General features: G+C 43.7%; 1 protein-coding gene across 1 annotated transcript; it reads left to right on the top strand.

Annotated features, from left to right (window-relative positions):
- The first annotated feature begins 4,081 nt into the window (after nt 1–4,081).
- On the top strand, nt 4,082–10,561 carry LOC141514906 (uncharacterized). Its single transcript, XM_074226076.1, has one exon. The coding sequence runs from the start codon at nt 5,283–5,285 to the stop codon at nt 7,209–7,211; it is 1,929 nt and encodes a 642-aa protein (XP_074082177.1). The 5' UTR covers nt 4,082–5,282; the 3' UTR covers nt 7,212–10,561.
- The last annotated feature ends 1,888 nt before the right edge of the window (nt 10,562–12,449 follow it).

The following is a 12,449-nucleotide window of genomic DNA, read 5'->3' as shown; positions in this document are numbered from 1 at the left end:
TGGTGTTCAAAGTATCCAACCACCAAGAACAAGATCCTAATACAAGGTCAGGCGTAAAGAGAAATATGTGAATGTCTGAGAGCTGCCATTAGTGGATGCTTCTAGGCCATCTTCCCTGCCTATTCCACCTGTCACAAAATTGGGCAGTGATACTTGGTAAATTTGTAGGAGAGCAGGTAGAAAGAAGAAGAATCACAGTTATGGATCAAAGTGGGAAGAGAGAAGGAGAGGGTCCCACAGGTGCTATCACTACAAAGAACATTCCCAACTGACTGCATTATGACAGTTATTGGGCCATTTCCACTCCTGCTGCCAACACATCATATAACCCTGTGCACCAACAGCAGACGTTGATGGCAAGATTTCAAGCCACATCTTCCTAATGCCTGATTCCTACTCCTAATGGCAGCTTGCTCTGAGGTGACTTTTATAGGCAAAAGAAATCTGTCAGTCAGAAACTCCTAGACTGTGCTAAATTCTTCAAATGGCAGGCAGTTGCTACCCTCAGGAATCTTACATTCTAATAGAGGAAATCAACACAGAAAAGAAAAAGGGAGTGGAGGTGTGCTGAAGGGCTGATGGAGAGGAATTAAGGTGGAGAGCTATACATCAAGTAAAAACCACTGTTTTCCCATGACATAGTCAGTGGCTTACAGTACATCATTGTGGAAATAAGAAATGATACCATGTGGATGACCTTCTAACCAATGACTATAGGCTCCAGCCCAATGATACTGTTCATGACTCAAAAAGAGATATGAACTCTGGGATAATCAAGATCAACCTACCATCCATCTACCTCACTGAAAAATCTAGTGTCTGATTTGAGAACCAACCCCTAGGACACAAATCTTAATAGTCAAGTTTTAATCACAAGAATTTCCAAGAGCGATATAACACAATGGAAGTGAATATTGTTGTTGGTTCATTCAGTCACGTCTGACTCGTCATCCCATTGAGTAATGCATACCAGACCCCTCTATCTTCCACTATCTTCCAACATCTGGGAAAGGAATATAATGGAAGATATTTTTCATGGGTAACAATGGAAATTCATTTATCTGACAACTTTTGAGATATTTGAAACATAATGTCTTCGAGTTTCAACAAACTAAAATAAAGGTGACCAAAATTCTCAATACAAATGAGATGTAATGAAAGCTCCATTTATGGGACTTTGTAGCTGCAACCGTTATGGGGAAACAAATGACAAGGTCCAGATCACCAAACCAACAGAGACATTGGGATATAATTCCCTATGTATTCATCCGATGGACAAATATTATATCAAAATTGGTGATGAATGATTCTAGTGTAGTAATTTGAAGAAAGATTCTTTGTAATAACTTGCAAGTTTATCAAGGACTTGGGAGTGCCAAACGAAATGTTTGGGAGTAGCATTTGCTGAATTGCATGTACTTTTTCTGTTTTCTTCTCTTTGTAGAGCTTTCTCTAGTAAATTTCACTTTTTTGTTCTTGTAGCTAAATGAGGTTATGTGATATATTCTACCTGTTCTAAAAGGGGAATTGCAGTGAATGGGGCTCAAGAACAATACTATGAGTAGTTTCGAACATGAAGCCAGGAAGAATATTGAGGTAGCACTTTTGGAGCCCTAATAGACAGATATCATTTAACCTTCATGGGCTAAGACTCACTAAATTTGGAAGGCTATACTGTATTCAAGAGAACCATAGTATTGGATATTATGAAGATATATTCATGTGGGGAAATCCTGGAATTAGATAAAAGAAGCACAGAGGAGAACACTGGGGTGAAGATGATTAAAAACAGAATCAATATTGTCCTCAAGTTATACTACAGATATCTGTCCAGAAAGAAGAAATTGAAGAATTGAAGAAACATTTGAAAAGTGCCATAAGTCTGAAAGAGAGGTAATATATAACAATAATGAGGAGGGTCTTATCCAGGCATCCTCTGCTGGATCTCTCTCTCTCTCTCTCTCTCTCTCTCTCTCTCTCTCTCTCTCTCTCTCTCTCAAATAAAACAGCTTAGATCTTTTTTGTTTGCCTTGATGATAACTTCATCTTTCAAAGGTAGAGGATTCAGTGAAGGAGAAATTCTATCTTGGCTCTAATTCTCACCACCAACAACAAGGGGAAATTACTTAATGGAGTGATGGTGTGAAAATAAAATGTTCCAGGTATCAGCATCTCCCACTGAACACCATTGACTAAAGAGTCAAATGAAGAGTGAAGCAGACAAGAAAAAGAACCACGTAAGGCTGACCAAGGCTATTCTGAAGGTATCCTCGGTTCCACTTCTGAAACTGTAGCCAAATGTGGAAATATTTTCTGCATGACTTCAAATGTATAGTTGAAATCATATTGTTAACTTCTCAGTGGTTGGGGGAGGGCTGGACAGGAGGGACATATTTAAAACCTAAATTTTAAAAAATAAATATTAGAAAGAGAAAGATAAAGAAGGGAAGGAAAAAAGAAAAAGAAAGGATGGATGGAGGGAATGGGGGAAGAAAGAACAAACAACCCCCCCCCCCAAAAAAACTGTCAAATTAAGTATCCTAGAATGAGGAGAGAGCACCAGTGGTCCTCCTGGAGGGCTCTCTTTTTTTTACCACAGTTCAGTCCAACCTTTGCTCCTCGGAAGTTTGCTAGCAATTTTTGGAAGGAAAATCTTTAAGAGACATGATTAAGAATTCCATCCTTTTGAACACACTTGGAGGCTTCCATCCTTTCACTCTATCTAATAACTTTCAAAGACTTTTGCCAGTACAAATCAGAGGTGCTTAACCTTTTTTTGTAATGGAACTTTGTGACAGTCTGGAAAAGCCTATAGTGACTTCTCAGAATAATTTTTAAAAATACTATCAAAAATAATATATTCTGAATATTGATATAGTACTCTAACATCATAATAAATAAAATGCATAAGATTACAAAGGAAACCAGTTTTTAAATTATAGTTGTTTAAACATTGGCTTTTTCCCCTAACCTTGCCCATCAATCTATAGATCAAGGATTTTTCCATAGACACTAATGATGCCTTGAACAGTTCTCTTTGCCAGGTCCTTCACTTACCCGGCTGAATTCTTTGTCACCAACTGAATGACCTCAAGACCTCTCATTTGCCTTCCCCTTTAATTAATGCAATTATACATTTATTAAGCCCGACAATGTCCAAGATACTGGGCTAGACTTGGTTTATGCAAAGAAATAGTCCTCTCATTAGAGAGGATATTAATAAGAGGGATGGGAGGATGGGGTAGGAGGCACATATAACTGGGAGAATAGGAGTTGAGACTTTTAAAAGGGAAATGTGATTCCAATCCAGATAAAGGAAATAGCCTATTCAAAGATCCAAGTATGGAGGATCGTGGATAATAGATTGAACTTGGAAAATAGACAGGAGCCAGTTTGGCAAACATGAGAAAGGAAGCCCAGAAACAAAAGAGTTAAGTTCACAAGGGCATGGCCTCTGATCCAAGAAGAAGAAAACAAAACCTTAGATAAAAGAGATATTAGCCTTGGAATGGACATAGGAGAAATAGACAGAAATTGTGACATGACAGAATTAACTTGCCTTGTCCAACACTTTGCTAATCCATTTGGGATTTACTTAGCGAAGACACTGAAGTGGTTTGTCATTTCATACTCAGTTCATTTTACATATGAGGAAACTGAGGACAAAAGGGTTAAGTAACTTACTTAGGCTCATACTACTAGCAATTAACTGAAGCTAAATTTGAACTCAGGAAGATTAGTCTTTCCTGTTCCAGGTCAGGTTCCCCTCTATGCACCGAGGTACCTAGAAAACAGAATTGATTAAGCTGGGGAATAAAGGAAGAAACCTGATTGATTCTATTAAATTTCCAGTCCAGTAGGAGCTTACTGATAAGTGTTGGTTCAATGAAGAAACAACTAAAGGAAGCCTACCAGGCATCAATTTTCCTATCTTTGGACTTGAAATAGAGACCAGAGATGGGCTGCCTCTTTGACCCTTTATTTGTCCTTTTAGGGGTTCTGCCCAGTTTACACTAGATTCAGGGACAGGTTTTCTCATACTTCACATCATGTGTGTGTGTCTATTTTCATGCAGCAAAACTCAAGACTTTGGATTCCCTCAAGAAGTCCAAAGATAGAAGTCAAGATGTTGGAAAACACTTCTCCTTCTCTACCTCTATCCAGACACTGTTGGAAAGTGTTGAGAGCAAGTCAGAGGTAAGCCTCCAATCAGTGTGGTCAGTCACTCAAATTCCACATAGAGAATCCAGAGTGAGGAGTGAGGATGTCCAGAAGCAGACATCACTGGATTATCAGTCTGAAGAAGCCTTGAATGAATATGATGGTGTGAGCCTGAAGGTCCTGAGGAATGTTCAGGACAAGAAAGGCATAAAGGAGGCCAAAGAGAAGAAGTGGGCCAAAGGGACTAAGAAGAAGACTGAGGAGAAGGTGAGGGGGGAAGAAGAGAAGGGAGAATCTGAAGAAGTGGACAGAATTTTGGAGGACAAGGAGAAGGAGAACAAGGTGGTGCCCAAAGGGAAGGCTCGTTCCATTTGACAGGGAGAAGAGGAAACTTGGAGGGATAGCATCTTCCAACTAGTGAAAATGAGAATATCAGACTCCCAAAAAGACTTGCCTGAGAATCTGGGTCAAGAGATAGTGACCATGGCTGAGCAGAAGCTAGATACGCGGTCTCCAAGCTGGGAGATCTTCTGGGCCATCTGTCCTTTGTTACCATCTTCCCAGGAGGACGAGGTGACGGAGGAGGAGGAGGAGGCAGAGGAGGAAGAGGAGGATGTGATCCTAGAGGCAAAGGAGGGAGAGGCAGAGATTGAAATTAAGAAAGCAAGAAAAAAGAAAAGTGTTTTCCTCAGCTATTAAAGACCTTACCTCACAAGAGGATAAACTCAGGAAACAAGAGCAGAGACAGATGAACCTAGCTATGAAGAAGAAAATACTGGTCAAGGAAGAAGATGACCTGGCCAAGACAAAGGATGAACTGACCAGGGGAGAGAGAGAACTGGCCAGGAAAGAGAGAGAATTGGCCCATTTAAAAGCAAAACAGTCCAGAGGAGAGAAAATGAAAAGGAAGAGAAAAGAGGATGAGTCTGGGGTCTTAAAAGCCACAGCCTTGTTCAAGGATATCTAGGAAGAGTCAAAGGCTAAATTGAAGCTAGACCAGAAGGTCAGAATTGGGGACAAGGAAGAGAGGAGGTTGTCCAGGATTAGAAGAAGAGGTTCACAAAGACATCATCCTTGAGGAGGACCAGATCTCTGTGTCTCAGGAGAAACAACTGGCTAGGATGAAGAAGGCAGATGCAAAGGACAAGATAGAAAAGGGCTCAGAGAAAAGATTAGGAAGGAAGAAGGAAAAGACACAAGAAGAAACAGAACATCTTCAGAAGAGGCCTTTGGAAGCAGGGCTGGAAATAAGTAAGGCAAAAAGGATTCCTGAGGAAAGGCCACCTAAGGGGGAGCCTCCTAAGGATAGGCTGCCTAACAAAAAGCCTTCTAAGGAGGGGCTGCCTAGGGAGGAGCTGTTTAAGGAGGAAAAACCACTTGGGGAGAGGCCTCCTGTGGAGAAACCCTCTAAGAAGGAGTCCCCTGAAAAGAAGCCCACTAAAGAGGGGCTGCCTACAAGAAAGCCCTCTAAGGAGAAACAGCTTGTGGAAAAGCCACCTAAGGGGGGACCTTCTGAGGAGAAACCCTCTATGAAGGAGCTGCCTGAAGAGAAGTCATGGAAGGAAGGACAGCCTGAGGAGAAACCCTCTGAGGAGGTGGTGCCTGAGGAGGTGTTACCTAAGAAGAAGCTCTCTGAGGAAGGGCTGCCTGAGGAGAAGCTGCAGCAGAAGAAGCCTTCTAAGAAGCCCTCTGAGGAGGGTCTGCCTGAAGAGAAGCTGCTTAAGGAGAAGCCCCCTGAGGAGGGGCTGCCTGAGAAGAAATCCTCTGAGGAGTGGCTGCCTGAGGAGAAAGCCCCTGAAGAAGGGTTGCCTGAGGAGAGGCTACCTAAGGAGAAGCCCTCTGAGGAGCTGCCTGAGGAGAAACCCTCAGAAGACTGGCTGCCTGAGGAGAAACTTCCTAAGGAGAAACTGCTTAAGGAGAAACTCCCTAAGGAGGGACTGCCTGAGGAGAGGCCCTCTGAGGAGGAACTGCCTAAGGAGAGACTACCTAAAGAGAAGCTGCTGAAGGAAAAGGCATCAAAAGAGGAGCTGCCTGAGGAGAAGTCATCTAAGGAGGGGCTGCTTGAGGAGGAAACCTCTAAGGGGAAGCTACCTAAGGAAAAGTCACGTAAGGAGTTGCTAGAGGAAAAGCCATATGAGGAGGAACTACTTAAGGAGAAAATGCCTAAAGAAAAGCCATTAAAAGAGGAGCTGCCTAAAGAGAAGACAGCTAGGGAGGAACTGCCTGAAGAGAAGCCATCTAAGGAGGGGCTGCCTAAAGAGAGGTCATCTGAGGAGAAGCTGCTTAAGGAGAGGCTACCTGAAAAGAAGCCATCTAAGATGGGGCTGCCAGAGGAGAAGCCATCTAAGGAGTGGGTGCCTGAAGAAAAGTTATCTAAGGAGAAGTTCCCTAAGGAGAGGCCATCTAAGGAGAGGCTACCTGAAGAAAAACCATCTAAGGAGGTGCTGCCTGCGGAAAAGGCACCTATGAAGAAACGATCTAAGGAGTGGGTGCCTGAAGAGAAGCCATCTAAGGAGAGGCTGCCTGGAGAGAAGCCATCTAAGATTGAGCTGCCTGAGGAGAAGGCACTCAAGGAAAAGTCATCTAAAGAGAGGCTGCCTAAAGAGAAGCCATCTAAGGTGGGGCTGCCTGAGGAGAAAATACCTAAGGAAAAGCCATCTAAAGAGAGGCTACCTAAGGAGAAACCATCTAAGGGGTGGGTACCTGAAGAGATGACATCTAAGGAAGGGCTGCCTCAGGAGAAGCCACCCACTGAAGGACTGCCTAAAGAGAAGCTGCCTAAGGAGGCTGTGCCTAAAGAGAAGGCACCTATGGAAAAGCCATCCCAGGAGAGGCTGCCTAAGGAGGGATTGCCTAAGGAAAAACCTGCTAAAGAGAAGCCATCAAAAGAGGAATTGCCTAAGAAGAAGCTGCCTAAGAAGAAGCCATCAAAGGAGAGGCGGCCTAAAGAAAGGCCACCAAAGGAGAGGACCCCTAAGGAGAAACTGCCTAAGGAGAAGCCACCTATAGAGAGGCCACCTGTAGAGGCTGCCTACAGAAAGACCATCTAAGGAGAGACTGCCTACTGAGAGGCTGCCTACGGAGAGGCCATTTAAAGAGAGGCTGCCTAAGGAGAGGCCACCTACGGAGAGGCTGCCTAAGGAGGGGATGCCTAAGGAAGTGACATTTGAGAAGGTGTCTGAAGAGAGACCGGCTGAGCTGCTGGCATTTGAGGAGAAAATATCTGAAAAGAGACCATCGAAAGAGAGACCATCAAAGGAGAAACCCCCTAAGAAGGCAGTATTTGAGGAGGGAGTGTTGGAAGAGGGATCATCTGAGGAGGAAATCCTTGATAAGCAGATGCTCCTGGGAAAAGAGCTGGAGCTGATAGAGAAAAATGCAGAACTTGCTTCAAAAGCAAGGAAAGCTGTCACTTGACCAGATATTATCAACCAGGCAGAAAATGGTTAAATTCATGGTGGAGGAATTTAAGATCCCCAGGAAAGAAATAAACCTGTTGCTAGAAGAAAATCAGTTTGCTGCAGAAATGGCAGAGGTGATTAAGGAGGAGAAGGAGCTACTCCAACAGAAGCAAATGTTGTTGCAGAAGGACATAGAACTGAGCCGTACTGAAGAGTTCATAGGGGAAGAGAGCTTTGTTTCACAACAAAAGGTCCTCAGGGAAAAGAGGACAAGACTACATCAGGGAGAGAAAGAAGTGGTCATGGAGGAAAAAGAAGCTCTTTGTTGAAGGAAAAAAAAAAAAAAGAAAAACCTTCAAGAAGAAAAGAGAATAGATAAAGAAGAGGGCCAACTCCAAAAGACTGGAAGAGTAGAGCCTTCTTCAATTGAGGAAGTGAGTGAATCCTCTAAGGGGAGAGAGAAGTTCAACTTGGAAGAGATTTGAACTTGACAAGCATGAAGAATTGAGTGAGGAGGCCAAATCAGATAAGGAACAGACAAAACTAACAGAGCCCAAGGTGGATAGTGAACAGAAGAGAAAGCTCGGGGAGGAGAAGAAGAAGCTTCAGGAGAAGAGGGAATTTTCCAGGACACTGAGAGCTATAATAGAAGATAAGGACCATGAGGAAAAAGGCAACAATGAGGCAGGAGCTCTGGAAATGGAGGAGGCAGCGGCAGAAAGAAAGATTGCTGGAGGATGAGAAAGAGCTGGTCACGGAGGAGAGTAAGAAAATAAAAAAAGAAGCTCTTCTGACAGAGGAGAGGAAGGCTACAGTTTCTGAAGGTTTGGAGAGACCCTTTCTGAAGGAGAGGGAAGTGGCCCTGAGAGAGGAATATCTGGTTCGCCACTGAGAAAGTATGGCTGATGTAGATAGAAGCCTGGCGGAGGAGGAGACTAACTTGGATAAGTTGGAAAAGTCAGTCCACTACAGGGAGTTGAAAACTGCCATGAAGGAATGGAAATTGGCCATGAAGGAAAGAGACAAACTCTTTGAAGAAGCTATGTTGACCAAAGAGGATAAAAAGGAGACCCAGGAGCTGAGGCATTGATTGAAGAGCCTTAAAAATGAAGGCTCAAAAATATAAGAAGGAAAGGAAATGGAGAAAAGAGGAGAGGGTCAAGAGATGCAGGGAATGTGGCTTGGAGAAGATCTTGGAGGAAGAGGAGGAGGAAGAGGAGGAAGAAGAAGAGGAAGAGGAGGTGGAGGAAGAGGAGGAGGAAGAAGAGAAAGGTGTATCTCAAATCACTGAAATGGCTATGGAAAAGAGTTCATTCATTTCAAAGAAAGGCATTTTGAGGAAACTTAAAGACAAAGCAGTTAAGAAGAAAGACATGGGGTCAGAAGTTATTAAGCCAGTTTCTTTTCCCCTGGTGGGGGAAAAATATAAGTACCAGGAAACTTTAAAAAACTTTAAGATGTAATGCCATGGGTAAACAGTTCATGGGAGGTCACCAGTTCATGGGAAGATATCAAGAAGAAACTCATTGTATCCCAATTTAAGGATAAACTTCTGAAGCCTGGGGAGGCAGTGGCTCTGGAGGATAAAGCCAAAGGCCAAGAAAAAAGGAGCAAAGGAGTCCCCCTGAGGTTCCACCAGCTCAAAAAGCTGAAAGTTCCCTCTTATGTGCCCCAAAAAGAGAAGCTAAAGAGCGAGACCAATGAGAAGTGGTTTCAGCTACTGCAGCAGATCATGCTAGGACAACCCATCAGGGTAGCTGAACTCAACCTCACTGATGACAGTCTGGAGCTTAGTGAAAAGGATCAGGAGTGGCTGAAAGTCACTCATCAGAAGCTCCAGGACCAAAAGCAACTTTCCCAAAATAAGTACCAGTGCCTGTTCCAGCTACTGGCTAAGGCCCTTTCAGAGTCATAAAGAGAATGGCTGCAGTTGGGAGCCCTGAAAGTCATTACCTCATCCTAGAGAGGGCTTGCTGACACTGGGCCACAACTCTCCCAGGCTGAAAGGAAGAAAATTTCCATAGACTCAGGACACTTCAACATATTCCCTTCCATCAAGAAAGAGGAGGCTAAGCCTCCACTAAAAACCACAATTGAATCAGAGTCAGTGGTGTCCATCCCTGCCATTGTCCCAGATACCATCCTAGCCACTGTCCCAACCACCCCTTTGGCTACCAGGGTCTCCAGTGCCCCCTCTACCACTATGAAAGGCTCAGACCCTATGGCCCCTGGAAATTGGACAAAGATTTTCAATAGAGTTCAAGGAAAAGGGGGCAGCAGCTCTTTCATCCTTGAGAGATATGCCCCCAGAGTGCTTCTGCCTAGGTGAAAAAGTTACCTTTGATTTGGAAACTGAAAAAGAACATCCAGGCTTGAAAAAAGAAGATCAGTTCCATGGGAGACTTTTGTGGCTCTGTACCATGTCTTAGTCAGCCTGCAGCAGCACTGTAAACAAGACCATACCTCCTGGGAGGGCCAGTTAAACCAGCTCCTGGACCTGTACCATCTCAGGCACACGAGGATCCACACACTGTTAAATGAACTCCTGGGGGAAAAGCAACAACTGCCACTGGACATACTCTATAAGCAGGCTCTGGAAGCTGGAGATGGGGTGCCTGGGGAGCGCCTCCTCTACAATATACACTGCAGGCCTCCTCGGGCCCAAGAAGAGCAATCCAAATTCCATATGATCTTGCCCCTGCCTGGGCAGAACCAAGTACATACATTTCTACCAATTGGCAGTTCGCAGTATGGAATCATGGTGTTGACCTGAAAGAGCTTCACCCATCCTGACCCTGGCCATGCTCACAGGCTGCCTAACATCTCAGTCCCCATTACAACTCCAAACACCAAAAACTTCTGGAACACACCTGCTTCCAAGCTTCTTAGTGCTGCCTGATGAGAGGTGTGGTCCTAGCTGTGTCCTTCCCCTGCTTGCCTTTCTCACCCCAAATAAAACAAAAGTTCTTACTTTCAATAGAAACAGTGAGTTGTCCCTTTTACTTACCACATTATGTAAACCCTTTAGGTGGTAGCCAGGAGTCTTAGGTAGCTGACTTCTGCCTAGGGTGATTCCTACCTCCTTTTTCCAGTACCTTTTTAATACTACATCAACATAAACTTTCTTATTGCACACCTATAGTATTGTAATAGCCTCTTTAAAACACGAAACAATTGCATACACTATTTTCTTTTGTATAAGTTGAAATCACATCCAGATTGCTTAGAATATATTGGAGACAATGTAATATAATAAATAGAGAGCTGGCCACAGTCCCTTGGCCACAAAAACTATGGGTGATTGATTAGACTGTCACCTCTGAATAAGAAGGGCAAAGAGTTTTACTAACCACATGTCATAATTGGAGGATTCCTAGCTCATGCTTGGAGTGTCTCTAGCTACTGTTTCTAGCTGCAAAAGGGATGGGATACTTCTAGCCATAAAAATGGGTGAGGGTGCTTTTAGGTGCAAACTACCACAGCATAGCACCATCACACTCAAATCCAGTTGTAGTGGCATCACCATCCAGGTGTCATGATCTTCCAGAATGAAAGTCAGACATCAGTAAAGACAAATTATGTAGACCTTACCAATGGGAATGTGCCATCTAAAAGATGGTGGCATGAGGGCAGGAATTGCCTTAAACTCATGCCCAAAAAACTTAAAAAGCTATCAAATTATGACTCTATCCAAAATTTAGAGTGGGCTGAACCCACAGAAAGACTGAGTGATTCAGTTTCCCAGTACAAAGCAACTTAGGGGCAGCTAAGTGGCACAGTGAATAAAGCACCAGCCCTGGAGTCAGCACAAAGTGAATTCAGATCAGATTCTGCATCAGACATTTAATCATTACCTAGCTGTGTGACCTTGGGCAAGGCACTTAATCCCATTGCCTTGCAAAAAACAACAACAAAAAGTAGAAGATCAGGGGAAAGGTCTGTTTCACTGGGACAAGGGGTTGGAAAGAGCCACAGTCCAGCCAGATTTGAACCACGCTGTGCTGAAGCAAACCACTCTAGACTTCCAGGAACAGCCCACAGGGTGCCTGGGTCCCTGGGAGCACCTGGGTCTGTGGCAGAGGGGGCAGTTTCCAGACCTCTTAGCCCAGGGATCACTGGGAACCACTTGAAGGGGCAGTGAGGGAACTCTGCCACACCAGAGTGAGTGGAGAGCCTGAGCAACCCTGTGGAGCCATCCAGCACTTCCAGAATGCTCAGCTTACAGATGGAATGAGGTGGGGAAGGACTACAATGATTTCTCTGCTATCCCAGAGGCAGGACACTGCTACTTTTCCCATACTCAGATCCAGGTTACCATCTGGTTCCCACACTACCACAGAGTATCAGGGACCTCCTTCACAGCTCCAAGGTAGAGAGGTGTGCTTCTGGTCATCCAAACACAGAGCACAGGTAAGAGAGCAATCAGAGCCTCTCATAAGATCTTGGTGGAATTAAATTTCCCTAAGCAGTGTCCTAAAACCCCTCCAAAGCTTTGGAAGTGTGGTAAATCAGTCATAGGCTGAGGAAATGAGCAAACAACAGAAAAAGAAGAACCTGACCATAGAAAATTATTTTGATCCCATGGAGGATCAAAATACACACTCAGAAGATGACAAAATTGAAGTTTCTTTTTCTTTTTTTAAAGAAGTTTCTTTTTCCAAATCCCCCAAGAGAAATAGTAAATGGGCTCATTTAGCAAGTAAGGGAGGTAGAGGAAAAATTGGGAAGAAAAAAGAGAGCAACGTAGGTAAAGCATGAAAACCAAATCAACAGTTTGGTGGAGAAAATATAAAGAAATATTGAAAAAAAATGTTAAAACCAGTTTAGACCAAAAGGAAAAAAGCAACCCAAAAGGCAATGGGAAGAATGCCTCAAAAAATAGAATCA

This window comes from Macrotis lagotis, chromosome 2 (assembly GCF_037893015.1).
Source record: "Macrotis lagotis isolate mMagLag1 chromosome 2, bilby.v1.9.chrom.fasta, whole genome shotgun sequence".
Classification (NCBI taxonomy): Eukaryota; Metazoa; Chordata; class Mammalia; order Peramelemorphia; family Peramelidae; genus Macrotis; species Macrotis lagotis.
This window is presented reverse-complemented; position numbering and strand designations above follow the sequence as displayed.